General features: G+C 41.3%; 1 protein-coding gene across 17 annotated transcripts in view; it reads left to right on the top strand.

Moving 5' to 3' along the window:
* Positions 1-18757, top strand: part of RYR3 (ryanodine receptor 3) — a 561484-nt gene that overhangs the window by 539118 nt on the left and 3609 nt on the right. For all 17 annotated transcript variants that reach the window (XM_065595380.1, XM_065595379.1, XM_065595381.1 and 14 more), the window contains 5 exons: positions 754-900; positions 5970-6104; positions 11792-11948; positions 14550-14614; positions 14724-14824. In XM_065595380.1, the coding sequence (XP_065451452.1) occupies positions 754-900; positions 5970-6104; positions 11792-11948; positions 14550-14614; positions 14724-14824 (605 nt within the window). The remainder of the gene's footprint in view (positions 1-753; positions 901-5969; positions 6105-11791; positions 11949-14549; positions 14615-14723; positions 14825-18757) is intronic.

The following is an 18757-nucleotide window of genomic DNA, read 5'->3' as shown; positions in this document are numbered from 1 at the left end:
TACATCTACACAGAGCTAAAAGATCCTCAGCACGGCCATGGCTGGTCCAGGTCAGCTGACTTGGGGCTGGGCGGCTAAAAATTGCTAGAGCCTGAATTCTGAGACCCTCCACCCACACCAGGTCCCAGAGCTTGGGCTCCAGCCTGAGCCTGAACATCTACATAGTGATTTTTCTGCCCTGCAACCCCAGCCCTGTGAGCCTGAGTCAGCTGACCTGGGCCAGCCGTGGGTTTTTAATCCTTGTGTAGACATTCCCTAAGAGTCAGCCAGATGACGAGGCACTCCCTCTCCCCAAGGCCAGCATGCTGTGTTTGTAGCTACCTCAATCCCTGCAGAAGCATCAGATCTTCAGAAATTCAGACTGCATAGCGAGCTCTCCAGCTTTGTATAATATTCTCAACCAAAACAAGATAGTGCTAAGAGCCGGGGGAATTCTGATTTTAGTAATTAAGCTGTTCTGAGGAATATAATCAAGTGAAAGATTTAAAGTAAATGTCAAAGGCATCATTTCCCAGGTAAAACGGCAAGCCTTTTTATGAGAGAAGTGGGGTGTGTTGGAGAGAGAGAATAAGACACAGTTCTTCTGCATAAAAATATGGAGATGCTAAATCCATATTAATTTATGATTGGAAAGCTCAAACCATTAGATCACTGCCTACAATTCAGAGTTTCATTCTGTGTGTGTGATGTACACTAACCAGTAAAACATATTAGAAACTGTAAATATTCTCTAACATTTCACATTTTCTGTAGTCCTTCTTGTACTTAGCTTGGTACACAACTATGTCTATCCTTGGCCATTACAACAACTTCTTCTTTGCTGCTCACTTGCTGGATATTGCTATGGGTTTCAAGACACTACGAACCATTCTGTCTTCTGTAACTCACAATGGCAAACAGGTGAGTGCTGTATATGTTCTCTGAAAATGAACACCATTCATAACTATACTGAACAAAAACAATAGTCTTATAATATACCTTGGAAACCAATGCTTTGAACAAAAAGTGGAGCCAATGAGACTTCTTCTATTAGATATTATATTACGTATCTTTAACAGATATTTTTCATAATATAAGTGTCACAGCCCCCTAGTTTCAAGAGATATGATTCAGCTGCTTCTTAAAATCTCATTCTCAAAAACATGGTGTACATGTTTGTCAGGCTGGACACACTATTTCTGTGTTTGATGCAATTCATTTAACATTTTAAGGTTGCACAGCAGAATAAGAATAAGAACCTAAGAATGGGATGATTTAGCTGGGAATTGGTCCTGCTTTGAGCAGGGGGTTGGACTAGATGACCTCTTGAGGTCCCTTCCAACTCTGATATTCTATGATTCTATGACTCTATGAATGGCCATATTGGGTCAGACAAAAGGTCCATCGAGACCAGTATCTTGTCCTCTGACAGTGAACAATGGCAGGTTCCCCAAGGGGAATGAATAGACAGGGTATCATCAAGTGATCCATGCCCTGTCACCCAATCCCAGCTTCTAGCAAACGGAGGCTAGGGACACCATTCCTGCCCATCCTAGCTAATAGGCATTGATGGACCTATCTTCCATGAATCTATCTAGCACCTTTTTGAACCCCATTATAGTATTGGCCTTCACAACACTCTCTGGCAAGGAGTTCCAGAGCTTGACAGTGCGTTGCTTGAAAAAATACTTTCTTGTGTTTGTTTTAAACCTGCTATAAATTAATTTCATTTGGTGGCCCCTTGTTCTTGTATTATGAGGAGGAGTAAATAACACTTCCTTATTGACTTTCTCTATACCACTCATGATTTTATAGACCTCTATCATATCCCCCCTTAGTCACCTCTTTTCCAAGCTGAAAAGTCCCAGTCTTATTAATCTCTCCTCATTCGGAAGCCATTCTATACCCCTAATAATTTTTGTTGCCCTTTTCTGAACCTTTTCCAATTCCAATATATCTTTTTTGAGATGGGGCGACCACATCTGCACGTAGTATGCAAGGTGTGGGCGTACCATGGATTTATATAGAGACAATATGATATTTTCTGTCTTATTATCTATCCCTTTCTTGATGATTCCCAACATTCTGTTCGCTTTTTTGATTGCTGCTGCACATTGAGTGGTTGATTTCAGAGAACTATCCACAATGACTCCAAGATCTCTTTCTTGAGTGGTAACAGCTAATCTAGACCCCATCATTGTATATTTATAGTTAGGATTATGTTTTCCAATGTGCATTACTTTGCATTTATCAACATTAAATTTCCTCTGCCATTTTATTGCCCAGTCACCCAGTTTTGTGAGATCCTTTTGTAGCTCTTCCCAGTCTGCCTGGGACTTAACTATCTTGAGTAGTTTTGTATCATCTGCAAATTTTGCCACCTCAGTTTACCCCTTTTTCCAGTTCGTTTATGAATATGTTCAATAGGACTGGGCCCAGTGAAGATCCCTGGGGGACACCACTATTTACCTCTCTCCGTTCTGAAAACTGACCATTTATTCCTACCCTTTGTTTCCTATCTTTTAACCAGTTACCAATCTGTGAGAGAAACTTCCCCCTTATCCCATGACTGCTTATTTTGCTGAAGAGCCTTTGATGAGGGACCTTGTCAAAGGCTTTCTGGAAATTTAAATACACTATAGCCGCTGGATCCCCCATGGCCATATGCTTGTTGACTCCCTCAAAGAATTCTAGTAGATTGGTGAGGCATGATATCCCTTTACAAAAACCATGTTGGCTATTTCCTAACAAATTATGTTCATCTATGTGTCTGTCAATTTTATTCTTTACGATAGTTTCAAACAATTTGCCCGGTACTGAAGTCAGGCTTACTGCCCTCTAGTTGCCAGAGTCACCTCTGGAGGCCTTTTTAAAAATTGGCGTCACATTAGCTATCCTCCAGTCATTTGGTACAGAAACTGATTTAAATGATAGGTTACCGATGACAGTTAGTAGTCCTGCAATTTCACATTTGAGTTCCTTCAAAACTCTTGGGTGAATACCATCAGGTCCTGGAGACTTATTAATGTTGATATGGTTTTAGTTACCTTTTATTTACCAGCACTATCTTAAAAAATTATCTTATTTTGTTGGGAATTGGTCCTTTTATGTGGACTTTAATGATCTATGCTATTTAGAAATGCCAAAAGTTTTAAGAAGGCAGTTGTAAGTTTTGAAAAAATAACTCCCGCACACAGTAGTTTATATTCAGAATTTCTTTACATTGATGGTGTGGCTATTGGAATGTGCTTTCATTTAGATGGTAAATATTTGGGGCAAGGAATATGCCTTACTGTGTCTTCTGCAAAATACCTGCACACTTTTAGTACTATAAAATCATAATATAGAATTTATTATAATCCTGTACCCATGGGACAGTAAATGCTAAAAATTTCCTGCATACAATACATAGCCCTCTGCTTCCTAGCCACCATCTCAACATACGCACAGGTAATTTATCAACTCACCATCTCCCTCCTTCCTGTCTTTTCCCAGACTAAGAGAGCTCTTCACATATTCCCACTAAGGTGCCTCCCACTGCAACCACTGAAAAATTCCTTCCTGTATATACCCTTCCACTATCTCGCTTCAACCCTAGCTCCAGACCTGCACACCCCAGTGCCTCCTGCCATCCCTTCTCAAACACAATAGAATGTATCCCAGGCAGTTCCCACCCCTGCATGTCTGGGATTTACTTTCAGTATCTAATAGATACTAACACACATGACAAGGGATACTCCTCCAGTGGGGAGGGCAGTGTTGTCTCTGTCAAACAGAAAGTGATTCTCTAAGTAGGGAAGGAAAGCTTCAAAAGAGGTAACTTTCATACTGAATGTTTACCCTCTGTCTAATATACCCTAACAACAACCCCTTACCTATCAGCTTTCTTTTTTAGGGGAATAACAGTGCCCTGAGATTCCCAACTTCCTTTTAATCTTTCTATCTCCCATGAAGTCCATGCATTGGCCTGATCAGTTCTTCCAGCAGAGGACATCTAGATGCAGCCCCTTCCTTTATCAGACAAAGGAAATTGCTAGAGCATGACACCCGGTAGTCTCCACAAGAAGCTTATCATTGCTTCTTCTGGCTAAAAAATGAGACCTTAACTCTGACCCCTCCCATTTCCCCATAGGTCTGACAGTCTGGCTACACCTAGTGTGTTACCTATTCATATTTTAATTCAGTGATTGATATATTTTCCCAGATTTCTATTGAGATGATATTTCTCAGTGTAGAAACTCCAAGTCTGTGTGTGCTGATGAAACAGCTTCAATTCAAGGCCGCAACTTTCAATAAACCTACCATGACTACCCTCCCTGACAAGCAAATATTAGCACTGCCGATATCATCACTGTTGCTTTCAGCACAGACATGAACAGATTTTTAAATAGAGACATACATTTTAGAAATATGCCCAATGATCTGCATAAATTGCTTAAAAAGCACCTAAAATGCTTGATTATTTTACTCATTTTAAATAGTAATATCAATTCTACAGTGATTTTTAAATATATATAACAATCTTCCATAACACTATTATAAAACCACAACTCCAAAGCCAGTAAGTAGGGCCCTTCCAAATTCATGGTCAATTTCATGGTCATAGGATTTAAAAAATTGTAAATTTCATGATTTCAGCTATTTAAATCTGAAATTTCGCGGTGTTGTAATTGTAGGGGTCCTGACCCAAAAAGGAGTTGTGGGGGGTCGCAAGGTTATTGTGTGTGGGGGGGAGCGGGGGGTTTGCAATACTGTCACCCTTACTTCTGTGCTGCTGCTGGCAGCAGTGTTGTCTTCAGAGCTGGGCAGCTGGAAAGTGGCAGCTGCTGGCCAGGAGCCCAGCTCTGAAGGCAAAGGCAGCACAGAAGTAAAGGGTGGCATGGTAAAGTATTGTCACCCTTACTTCTGCGCTGCTGCTGGCAGGGCATCACCTTCAGAGCTGGGCGCCTGGCCAACAGCCGCCGCTTTCTGGCCACCCAGCTCTGAATGCAGCGCAGAAGTAAGGGTAGCAATACCGTGACCCCCCCTAAAATAACCTTGCAACCCCCTGCAACTCCCTTTTGGGTTAGGACCCCCAATTTGAGAAATGCTGGTCTCCTCTGTGAAATCTATATAGTATAGGGTAAAAGCACACAAAAGACCAGATTTCACAGGGAGAGACCAGTTTTCACGGTCTGTGATGTTTTTTTCCATGACCATGAATTTGGTAGGCCCTACCAATGACTAATATATTAGTGGTTCTTTATGTGCTGAATTTTCTTGCTCAAAAAGGATTTTATTTGCTTAAGAGTAAGAATTTTAAACTTGAATGGTGGTGGTTTCGACAGTTCAATAATGAAAGAGAGAAACTCACCTATTGTATCTCTTTGTCTCATTGGAATTTTAGAGCAGATGGCATCAATAACACAGCTTATTAGACAGAATATTGGCAACAATAATCAGTACTAAAATAGCAAGCAATTCAAATAAACCCATGTCAGTTAATTTAATAAAGTACATTTTACACCGTTTGATACGTTCACTGCATGTCCAGTTTCACAAATCAGCTGGCATTTCACCACTATCCAAAATACTGGATGTATCCCGTTACTGATATGAAGTTGCTGTTAAGCATATATTTCAGAAAAATAACCATATAATAATATGTTTCCTAAAACCACTCTGCTGCTCTTTTATCCACCAAATAAGGCATCAAAGTATAAATTTAAGATGTATTTCACCCCACTATAGAATCTGGAGCCTCAGAAACTCTGTGTTGATCCTGGCAACAGAGAGAGATTCCATGGATAACAAAACCATCATCTTTCATTCTTTTTAAAAAAGAAAAGGCACAGCATTGTTGATTTTCAATACTTTTGGGAATACAAAAGATCTCCTGACTGACTAGTTCATCAGTAGTGCCCGAAAGAGATTGGAATCAATCCTGCCCTTCCGTTTTGACTGAAACTCACTTTTCTTTCTTTCATTTCATTTATTTTGTTTGTGTGTAGCTTGTACTGACTGTAGGATTGTTGGCTGTAGTAGTCTACCTTTACACTGTTGTGGCGTTCAACTTCTTCCGCAAGTTTTACAACAAAAGCGAAGATGAAGATGAGCCAGACATGAAATGTGATGACATGATGACAGTAAGTAAAATATCACTAGCACTTTTAAAACAGAAATGTCACCCTAGTTTTTAAACCTGATACTCAACATATCCCCAAAGCACTAGATGAAATTGGGGGGGGGGGGGGGAAGGGTTTTTCTATCATTAAGAATTGGCACTTTGGGTCTGTCAAGCTGCTTTGAGCCACTCTTAACAGTGCAAAGAATCTGGAAATTCACTCAGCATCCTCTGATGGTGTAAGGTCAAAATAGTAGATATATGCATAGTATAGAGGGCATGAATGGGGCATCCTCACACCATGGAACTTACTGCTGAAATAACATCTGTGAACAGGTATAGGTTAGAGTATCTGTGAAACTGATTTTATTTGTGCTGAAGTGAGAAGAGAGTCAATGAAGAAAAATCAACTCAATAAGTAGCAGTAAACTTAAAGTTCCAGTCCAATGAAATATAGTTCCAGTTTCCTTAGACCCTAGCCAGTCCAGAAGGGGAGAAAAAGAGAGCAACTGCATGAGGCTGAGAAGACTTTACTGTGAGTGATAAACAGCTAATACTCCAAGGCTCCTCCTCCTCTCTCCCCCCTCCCAAATATAAAAATTATTCATAGGAAATGCAAAAGTATCCCAGAAATATTTACTCTGAGGTGAAGTGGCTGTTGGCACTCTAATTTTCTTATTGTACAAAGAAACACCACAAAAGAACACAATAAAATTTTAATTTTATAATGTGAATGGCATAGGCTCAGAGGAGAAGCGCTGGTCACAAAAGACCCAAAACCTGAAGTGCAGTATATCCTGCATGAATGTATTTTTTCTTCTTCCTGACCTCTGTATAAAATATTTAATGCAAGTCAGATAAGTGAATAATGGAAAGAATGAACTCCGTCCCATCCAATATTGTTTTAATTGGTCCCTTTGTGGACTGAATACAAAGGTCTGACCTGAAATAAAACTCATTTACAAGATTCAAAAATACATGAACAGTTGGAATAATTAAAATATTTAGCAACATACTTTACATATTAAACAGCTCTGCTAAATGAACTAAAATGATTCTAAGTTAATATTTTTATCTATGGTTATAGCAGTATCTTCCCTCAGTAATAAAAATGCATTAAAAATCCATGCATAGTTCTATATTGTGTTTTGTTCTGCAAGATCAGATTTATCACATTATTTACCTTCATTAATGCATGTTTCATTTAGAACTAATATTGCTGCCTGCTGGGACTAAAGAACATGGCTAGGGCTTTTCAAATATATTTTTGACATATATTGTGTGGCTGAAGATAGTTAAAGGGTAATATAACTGTTTTATAGGAGAGAGTTCCCAGAAAGTCCCCTGGAATTAGACCATATACGTGCTTATTTTTATATGCCTAAATTATGGTTTGAGCATCTATTGTGTAATTTGATAATTGGGCCCACAGTGAACATTTTGGTAAAGTGGGAACTTCTGCATCTAGGACCAAATCCTGCAAGCTTTACTCAGACAAATCTCCCAATGGAAGTCAGAATTAGGGCCAGAGGTTATACAGATTGTTAAATATATATATATATTAAAACTGGCTTCTGGATGTTGAAAATATCCAAGACTCAGAGATCATCTGAACACTGTGGGATTAACCAGTCTTTTGCAAACATTTCATACTCTGCTTTTTTGCTCACAGTCCACCTCCTTTACTTTAATTGGGATTCTTGCTAAAATTTTCTAGATCCAATTAAAAGATAAAGCATACAGATAAAAACAGTGTACCCTAACTGCTCAGAAAACTTTGAAGGATTTTGAATTATAATTCATACAGTTGATAGAATACAATACGTTTCATCTTCTAACATGAGGGAAAGGGCTGTAGACAAAATGGATCTAAAGAAGAATGCACTGAAAATAGTCATGTTTGTGGAACACTGAGTTGGGAAAAAAAATGAATGTGCCTAATTGACTCTGATTCCAATCCAATAATTTTATTTTAGTGTGAACTTCCCTAGATACTAAGTTTGAATATGAATATCATGATGTAGTTCATTATATGCAGAGTATTTTTTTCTTTGTAACATCATTCTCCATGTTTTATTTTTTGTACAACTTGGTCTCAGACTTTCTTGAAATACAGAACATAAGTAATATGCAGAGAGCATTGTAACGAAGTGTTTATGCAGAAGACAAAATATATTCTTCAAGTGTGCATCAGTATGGATACCCACTATAGGTGCGCATGCAACCAAGCTTGGAGTCTGCTGCATAGCCATGTCATGTGCCTCCTCATGGTACCACGTGAGGGCATAGAGAGCAGAGTGGCCTCTGCCCTCCCTCAGTTTCCTCTTACCACCCATGGCAGTGAGACAGAACCTGGACTGTGTCTCATCAGCTCAGCCTTTTGGCTAAGTTTCCAAACTTTGGTGAAGAAATATTCTTCATTCCTAGTTTTATTTCTATATTATCTTTTTAGCTGTATGATTAAAAAAAAACAAGAAGAGAAGAGAAACAGGAGAATGCCCTGTACAGCAAGGCAAAGTAGCATGGCTGTTAAAATGGCAGACTCTAAGCCTGGAGGATTTAAACCCTGCTCTTTGTGGGATGTCGCTGATGGTGCTGACACCAACTGTGGATGACTTTTGGACCCTCCAAGAACTCTTGTCTAGAATTGTGGATATCTTGGATACCAAAACAACCATAATCCAAGAGAATAGCCATGAATTATTTGACATCTTAAGTTCCATGGCACCCATAAGAATTGACTTACCTATCAACCTGGCACACCTCAACCTTGTTCACTCCGACCTCAAAGCAGGTAAAGAAGAGGTACCAAGTACCACCCAAGGGTTCAAGCAGTTCTACACATACGCTACACCAGAGTCACTCACATCAGTCATACAAGACAAACAGGTTCCATCAAAGGAATGCCAGAGGAAAAGGATCTGAAAACACTCGACTCTCTTTTCAGCAGGAATGCATGCACTTCAGCCTCTGTGCAGATCCATATCATGCCTAATACATGACAACTGCATGCTTCTTCATGATGATGTGGACCTGCCTTACATTATTAGGCCATATGCCCTGTATCCATATATGACACCATTTGATAGACTTCACCCAAGGCCTCTACACTTTGGCTCAGGTCAGTCTATTCCCCAGTATAGCATCAAGGGAGCAAAACAGTTGTCATTCCCTCTTGCATCCTTGGGGAACTGTCATGGTGGCTACACCCCAACCTCAAGAAAGGAGTAGCATTCAAAACCCTGTTGCCATCTGGAATGCTAGTCATGGACCCTTCTGGAACAGGATGGGGTCCCACTTTGACCATCTACAGATATAAGGGACATGGTCCCCAGAAGCCATGAGGCTACATAAGTGTTTTAGACTTTCAGGACATCAGACTGGCATATATGACATTACTCCTGGTCCTATGGCACATGATAGTACAGTGCTTATGGACAACACAAAGAGGTGCTTGTTCTTCCCCCGTGTAGGGATGCAATCAAATTGTGGAACTGGTGCTGCACCTTGATAGCCCTGCACCTGCTGGGAACCAGAAACAGCTAGGCAGATTTCCTGAGCAGGCAATCTGTCATCAACCAGGAGTGACCACTGCTGGGGTCCATCACCAAATGGACATTTCTCCAGTAGGAGGAAATCCAGTAATAGACCTGTTTGCCACTAGAGACAATGTGAAGTGCCTCAACTTTTGTGCCTGGGGTCCCTACTGCAGTGGAATGAAGAATTGCTATACCTTTTCCACCAATCCCACTACTCCCCAACATGATTACCAAAGCCAGAGAAACTAATCCAGACATCCTCAGCACCCTACTGGTCAAGACAGGTATGGCTGACAGACTTGCTACACATGTAGCACATGAACCCGTCAGGTTCCCTTCTTTTGACCCTTTGACTGCACTCCTGTCCCTGTTTTTACATTAGTTGTCCCCCGTACTTATTTGAGTTTCAGGCCCTGTGGATCCTCCCCTTAGGCTGGGGGGGGGGACCCTTTAGCAGTGGGCATAAGCCCGCCCACTTCCTGAACCCCAATATGTACACATGTCAGCATAGCCCTTAACCAGGCTCCCAGACCTGTTGTCACAGAACCAGGGACAAATATTACATCCAGCCCCAACTTCTTTACAACGGACAGCCTGGATGTCACCATGGAAAAGGATTACTCTGTACTTATGCAGGACATCCTGGCACAAACCAGGAAGCAGTCGATGAGGCAGACTTACACCTCCTTGTGTGGCCTTGTGCCTGAGCAAGCCTCAGTACCTTGGATTCTAGATTACATGTTGCAATTGATACAGTCATAACTCAATCAAAGTGCGTCTGGCAGTGCTGTCAGGGTTCTGCTTTTGATCTTCTCACATCCAGTGGTAATGAAGTTCCTTAAGGGATTGATGCATGCTTACTCACTGGTAATGGAGCACACTCCAACATGGAATCTTAACGTCTTCATCCTGAAGCTGATGGAGCTCCTCTTTGAGCCCCTCACAAGACTGCTTCATTCATAGGGTTACCAGATAGCAACTGTGAAAAAAACGGGAAGGGGGTGAGGGGTAATAGGTGCCTATATAAGAAAAAGTCCCAAAAATGGGCCTGTCCCTTTAAAAATGGAACATCTGGTTACCCTATTCATTCACCACCTGATCCTTAAAATGTGTTTTACTCATGGCCATCACCTCAGCCAGAAGAGTGAGCAAGCTCACGCCCTCATGGTAGAACCCTTGTATATCTCATTTGCAAGGACAACGTTATTCTGAAACCTGTAGGAAGTTCATCCTCCAAGTCGTATTTTGAATTTAACTTAAACTAAATGATCAATTTACTTGTATTCTTCCCTAGGCCACAGTCCATGCCTGGGGGAAAAGAAATTGCACACTCTGTACATACCCTGTGCTCTGCATTACTACATCAACAGGACTAAATCTTTCAAACTGTCCCCATGCCTGTTCATGATGATAGCTGGCCACTCTACAGGCTACGCTATTTCATTTCAAAGGCTGTCTAAATGGATAATTCAGTGTATCACACTGTGCTGGCAAATATACCACTCCCGCTGACTATCAAGGCTCATTTGATGAGGCTGAAACAGCATCCACTTCTTGTTCCCAAAATGTGCCAACAGCCAGAATCTGTAAGGCTGCTATTTGATGCAATCTGCTCATGTTTCTGAAGCACTATGCAATGGACTTGGCTGCTACATTCGATGCTAGATTAGGGAAAGCAGTACTCCAATCTCTGTTTGACTGACACAACTGGTACGCCTCACCGTCACCATCCTGAAGAGGATATTGCTCATCAGTCACCTACAGTGGGATCCACTGTGAAACATGCTTGAAGAAGACAGAACAGTTACTCACTATACAGTAACTGTTGTTCTTCAAGATGTTGTAGTCTGTGTGGATGCCATAACCTGCCCTCCATCCCCACTTTCAGAGTTCCCAACTAACATGGGCTCAACTTGCCAGGGAACTGAGGGAGGGTCAAGAGGGTCATTCTGCCCTTTATGCCCTGGCATTGGAGCACGAGGAGGCACAGTGACCCCCAACGGACACTGCTGTGCAAAAGAGTCTGAGCTCACACATATGAGCACGTACGGCTGTTTACAACATTTCAAAGAACCACAGTTACCGTAGGGTAAATAACCATTCTTTATTCAATGCCAGCCATTTTAAATACTTCTGTTTTTTGACCAGTGTAACTTTCCCTTCTTTCTAGTGTTACCTGTTCCACATGTATGTGGGTGTGAGAGCTGGTGGTGGCATTGGGGATGAAATTGAAGACCCTGCTGGGGACCCTTATGAAATGTATCGAATTGTCTTTGACATCACATTTTTCTTCTTCGTCATTGTCATCCTACTGGCTATCATTCAAGGTATTTCCACTTACAATAGTTAAAAGCCTTGGAGTCTAGTGAGCCTCTTTACTTCTGCAGTGCATGTCAACCACTCATTGACTAAGCTGGTTTAAGCAGTATTGCTACATTCTCCATAGCAATTCATAAAACAATTCATTCTGGACGTAATAATTGTGTAATTTACCCATAAAATATATACATTGTCCCAAGCACCAGACAAGACACCAGAAATGTGGTTTAACTAGACTGCAACTTTAAGTAACACATCTGGGTACAGTATGGCAGTAACTTATCCAGTGCAGGTCATCCTTGCTTCCATAACCTGTGCTACCTTGGGGGGGCTGCTCTCAAGTCCCTCCCACTTTCACATTGTTAACCTGGTCCCAGAACCATTGCTGGGATCACACTGTCCTCCCTTTTGTACAAGGGTTAGGGGGGTGAGAAAGAAGGGGCTATCTCCTCACTGTACCAAACATTAGGATCCCAACCCCCTTCCCTGCCTTTTTAGGAGATACCTTTTCCTAATCTGCTTCTAATTCTGGTTTATCAGGGAACCAGATCTCCTATTGAGCCATTACCTGCGCTTGACACTTGCTACTGTGACCTCATGAATTTTAAAACCTAACCTACCCACCTGATCCCTGGGCTGCTGAAAGGAAGGTGAAAAGGCCCAAAGGCCAATCTGACAGGGGAAAATTCCTTCTGTGCCCAAAATTGGGACTGGCATTATGTCCACAGTAAACACCCCCCACCACCAAAAAAACTGGTAGGGAAGATTTACCTCAGGTAGGGGGAAGAGTTAATAAGCCGTCCGTTGAACTAATAGGCTTACACTGAACCCAAGAAACCCTGCTCCTCAAGCTGACAAGGATGGCGTAGAAAAAGGTGGCCGGGGGTGCTGGGCGGGGGGCGGGGGGGGGAGAGAAAAATCCTTAAAGAAACGAGGGCTTTTCTTTCACCTATTGGCCCAGCGAAGCCTTCCAACTGCTTTGGGGGAGGGATAGCTCAGTGGTTTGAGCATTGGCCTGCTAAACCCAGGGTTGTGAGTTCAATCCTTGAGGGGGCCACTTAGGGATTTGGGGCAAAATCAGTACTTTGTCCTGCTAGTGAAGGCAGGGGGCTGGACTTGATGACCTTTCAAGGTCCCTTCCAGTTCTAGGAGATGGGATATCTCCATTAATTTAAATTTAGAATTTGCACCTCAGGGGAGGTCAAGGGATGTGTGCATTATGTATATCACAGTTCTGGGCTAACGCACCCCCCTCCCTCATGGGCTGCTCAAGATATGCCCTCTCCGGTCTCGGGCCTCTAGTTGTCACTGTTCTCTGGGCAGAGACCCACCTCCCTCTCCCTTTCACAGAGTCAATCCTAGCAGGTTTGGCTAAGAATCTGGCTTCTGCACTTGGCTTTCATGCCCGAGGGCTATCACTAGTGTATGCTGGATTGTTACGAGATTCTTTACTATACGAATAGCTGCAGTTTGAAATTATTAGGGGTAATGGCATACTCACCCTCCATGCACTATGGATGCTGGTCTGGTATCCTAGGTATACCGACTTTGCTATGGGGGAGATGTGACTGGTATGACACACACAGACCTACCTTGAGACTATTGTAGTTAATATTATGAATGTTGTCTGTATGTTTGAGCCAATCCTTGAAAGCATGAAACCGTCAAAATGCTGAGATGGGCGAGACACTATGGTCCCATAGAATACTCATAGACCTTTACGTTTTATATGCATTTGTGTGTTCCTGGCTCATTGAGTGGATTCCCTGTGGAATCTGGAATTACTAGGGGGTGAGGAATGCAAAATCCAAAGACAGGTTGTGCAGAAGCCCAGCCTTTGAAAGTTTACTCAAGGAAGAAAGAGGCAGCAACTGGTTTTACCTGTTTCAGGAGGCCTAGAGATTTTTTTGAGTTTGAACTGACTGATGGAGGAGTCCTTGGGCTACAAATTGCCCCAAGCTGACACTCAAGAGAGGCAAACTCTTAGAGTAGGATTTGAAAGACTTTGGTACTTATCAATCAGGGACTCTCATGAGGACTGATTTGGGGGCCAGAGCGGGCGTGCTGGTAAGCTTAAATATGTCTTTAGGTCCCTCTATTGTTTTCTCTGTGAGACTTTTATCCTAAAATAAATGTTCTCTGCTTTAAAAGAGCTGTTTGATTACTTGTAACCGCTGGCCTACACTGTTCATAGCTTTGAGAGACAGCAAAGCACAGGTGCTGGACTTTTATGTCAGCCCTACTGGTGCATTGCAGGGAGCTGGAAGCCCAAACCCCTGGTCAGGAGAGGAGACAAAGTCCCTGCCCAGAGATAAGTGAGGGCATTCCTTGAGCAGATTACCTCAAAACTGTGACAATATAAAGGTTTACATTTCAATTAAGAATTCCGACAGCAAGTGCAATGCAAATAATGTTAGATCCTGTGCTATCTGCACAACTTGGATTGTTCTACCTACAGACACCACCATGCCAAGCCACCTGGAGTCTATGCTATCTGGTGTGCTGTCCTTTTGATGAAGCCTAAAACAACTACTTCTCCCCAACTCCATAGCTTGTAAAATTAATACTGATAGGTTTGATACATTACATCTTTCCATTTAAAACAACAGGTCTGATTATTGATGCCTTTGGTGAATTAAGAGATCAGCAAGAACAAGTGCGAGAAGATATGGAGGTAGAGCAACCATATTACATTCTGTACTGCTTCATATTATGTCTTAACTAATGATAAGAACCTAGATTAATGTGTTAAGAATGTGCTAATATCTTAATTTTCTTTCTAGACCAAATGTTTCATTTGTGGAATTGGTAATGACTATTTTGACACGACCCCACACGGTTTTGAAATGCATACTTTACAAGAGCACAACTTGGCAAACTATCTGTGAGTATATTTTTGTTACTGTTTATTCCCAATGTCATGTTAGTTGAAGATCACCCTATGGAGGCTTTTAGTTCAAGAATAGTATGTATCTGAACAGCCCTGCTGTTGTGGCCCACACAATTTAAGAACATCTCAGAGAAGAAAGAACAAACATTTGATGCTGTCTGGCACTTCCCCTCCCCCCTTAAAACAAAACAAAACAGTGGGACCCACTTTAAAATAACTCTTCTCATTGAGTATTAGTAAAGGTAGAGGCACGAAAGCAAGAATGGAGCTACTGTTCAGCCAAGAGGAGTCCACACCACTATGATTTTTGGCCCGTTAAGTTAGGCAGTGCTGGTTCCATTCTGAAGCAGATGAATATGATACAGCACCAAAGGGAGATCTTTTAATTTAGTATTATAAAATGTCATATAGAAGCAACAGTAGCTATTTATTGGAAAGGAATCTATAAGAAATAGATTAAGTATCGGTCCGATCCTGTAGTTATGCACTGAAATTGCCTTTGCTGATTCTTAAGTGGAGTAGCCTAAATAGCCTCACAAATAACTGCAATTTCCAAAATAATTTAGCCAATTCATGCAGTTTAAACTACTAGGGCCCAAATGTCCAAAGAGAGTTTTATAAGTGACTACCCACATTAGCAAATGCTCACAGAGAAGAGAAGCTAGGAAGGAAAAAAATGTGCCAAGAGCAAGAGAGGAACTGAATGGCATGAGATGGCAGTCCTTGTTTCTGGCGTTGACATGTGGCACCTGATTGTAGAGAGTACGTGCCCCCAAGAGCCTAAAGTGCATTGGAATATTCTGGGTAGTCACATAGCAGCAGACTGTGTGTATTAGGAGAACTTGCCTTAAGAATAAATAACCTTATTTCCTTGGTTGGACAAACTCCCGCTGACTTCAGTAGTTTTACCAATGTACAAATTGCAGACGTGGACCCTCTTCCTTGCATACATCACTGGATTTGACATAAGCATTGCTTAATGTTTTCTGGTTTATAGTCAACTAAGTTTTTCAATTTCCTTAACAGTATAAAGAAGCTAATGAATCTCCCTTCATACAAATAAACAAGGACCTGTTTGTATTCTGGTTTTATGCAGATAGTAAGGCCTGGTCTGCATTAAAAATTAGGTCGAACCAGCTATGTCGCTCATGGGTGTGAAAAATCCACACCTCTCAGTAGTGTAGTTAAGCTGATCTAACCCACGGTGTAAACAGCACTAGGTTGATGTAAGAATTCTTCCATTTACCTAGCTACCACCTCTCAGGGAGGTCATGCTTACATTGCAGTGCTACAGCTATGCCACTGTAGCATTTCAAGTATAGACAAGACCTAAATCTCAATAAGAATATGGGCCATATACCACCTTCCCAACCACCCAAAAAACAACAGATTTTACAGGCCCAGAGAAAACAGAGCAAAGCAAATCTTGAAATCAACTCCTCTAATTAATGTTTTGGTGGTGGGGGTTGGTTTTTTTGTCACTTGTGGTCAGAGTAAAGAAACATCAGCAACTCTTAAGGTGGGAGAACATGGCTTTGACACAGTTCTCACACAGAACAGAATTGCTAAATTACTGGATAATTGTCTTTTATTTAATTTCCCTGCCATTGGAGGTGCTATGATAGATCCCAGGGTATTTTTCTGCCCACTTGCAGAGGGAGCTGTATATCACCTCTTTTCTATGTCCATTAGCATAGAGATTAGATGCAACTTTTGCACTATTTCTTTGTATCATTATAAATATAAGAAGAACAGGAGGACTTGTGGCACCTTAGAGACTAACAAATTTATTAGAGCATAAGCTTTCGTGGACTACAGCCCACTTCTTCGGATGCATATAGAATGGAACATATATGTTCCATTCTATATGCATCCGAAGAAGTGGGCTGTAGTCCACGAAAGCTTATGCTCTAATAAATTTGTTAGTCTCTAAGGTGCCACAAGTCCTCCTGTTCTTCTTTTTGCGGATACAGACTAACACGGCTGCTACTCTGAAACCTTTCATTATAAATATAAAATGTCAAGAAATCTGTTTGCCTCTAAAATATTTTCTCAAGGAGTACAACAATGATTATATTTATACACACATTGTAACTGATTCATGACCAAGTTTAAATCTTACTCTGGCCATATTTACAATATGTCTGGGAGTCTCATGTACATGGCCAATATATTTGTTCACAGTATAAAAGTAAAGCATGAAGTGCCTGCTTTGGAACAGCACAAGGCTACAGTAGAAAGATGAAGGGAAGTTATCTGCGAAGTACCTGATTTATAAACTTTGGGTGTTTATTTCAAAATCACTTGTGAAAATACATGTACAAAAACACCACTATGTGATTTGACACCGTCAAGCTGTGTTGGCTAGCTGTGATAAGGCATAGTCCCAGAGAACTGTTTGAGACCAATTCATAGTTAAAGCTTTCAGAATATAAAGCCAAATCATTTTGAAGAGTGAAAGGCTTATGATCAGCTTTCAGATATTCTTGATGTAGAGAGGGGCTAAACTGCAGGGTTAGGTATAGCTTGATAGGGATATGATAGCAAGTAAAATCTTGTCCAGGACTGCATCAGAAATACCAGACCTTTGAAATGGTATTTTCATTAACATTAAACTTGTTGGTGTTACCCGGGGTTCTTTCAATCCAAAGCTCTTGGTAACTTTACTCGGTGCGAGGAAGTGTCAGGAAATAAATCAGGGGGGACACGGCCGTCTGACCGATAGATGGCTGGCACAAACAGGACAACACAAGAGTGCTTTCACTTAAAGCTAAACTTTACTAGTCTCAGGCACTTACACACGTCCGCAACAAGATTAGTAAAACACCCCCAACCCTTGATAATTACCAAAGCTGAGCGTGGTTCTCGAGTGACACAGCAGCAGGCTTCTGGTGGCCAAATCTTCCATCTGCCGGTGGGGACCGCAAGATATATCCAGAGGGAGAGTCCAAAAGAGTCCCCAGACGAGTCCAACAATCTCAAGCTTTTTCCCCTTTTTTATACACTAGTAATAGAATGACATGTCCCTTAAAGAAACCTTGTTAAGTAACCGGTTTCAAGCAAGAGGTTCCGTCTAATTATTGATTAACCAGGTGTGGGTTTTTCCAGAGTCTGCAGCTCTGAGACCCCAATAGACATTCCTGCTCTTTTAAAATGCATGCATCAACAACTTCAACACAATTCTTATCAGGAAGGACGCGGGGTCAAGTTGCCCCTTCCGTGGCACCCCAAAACCCCCTCCCCTCCTGCCTTGGTCAAGCTGAGTTTGCTGAATGGCCAATTTACAGCTTGCTGACTAGGTTGCTTTTTAACAATAAGCCATAGTGGTTTTAGGCACTTTACTGGTTTGCCAAAGTCTCCCCGTACAGTTGGCAGTATTCCAAAGCCACCTATTTCTAAAAATGATTGGATTTCAAATCATAACACCAGAGTTAGAATAGACATTAACATAAGTCAGAGTGATAGTACAATATCCTTCTAATAATCCATAGAGTTTAAAATGCACAAGTGAGTCTTAATGGTTGTTCCAAGATGTTTGAAGCCATCAGTTCTCTGGTTGGTGCTATAATAAATAAGTAACTAGCCTAAAGCTAAGGTTCCTGTGAAGATACTGTTTATCTCTTGGTGAAGCAGATACTTTAGGGGAGGTACTGTCATGAGTTGAAAAAAGAAACGCTATTCCCATGCTGTTGTTATTAGTTATTAATTACACTAGAGTCATTATGAGGATGCTTGTATTCTTTCTTACTATGGCTTGACTTTTTATTAAGTCTGATGATCTTTCTGTATCAGGAGGGTATTTCCATTCGTTTAAACAAGGTTAGAGAAAACAAGGCTGGGATTTTCAGTGAGAGTAGGGTGTCTAAGCCTAACTTCCTTAGGATGCTTTTAAATTCCCAGCCCAAAAGGGCCAGGATATCCCTGTGA

This window comes from Chrysemys picta, chromosome 4 (genome assembly GCF_011386835.1).
Source record: "Chrysemys picta bellii isolate R12L10 chromosome 4, ASM1138683v2, whole genome shotgun sequence".
In the NCBI taxonomy this organism is placed as follows: Eukaryota; Metazoa; Chordata; order Testudines; family Emydidae; genus Chrysemys; species Chrysemys picta.
This window is presented reverse-complemented; position numbering and strand designations above follow the sequence as displayed.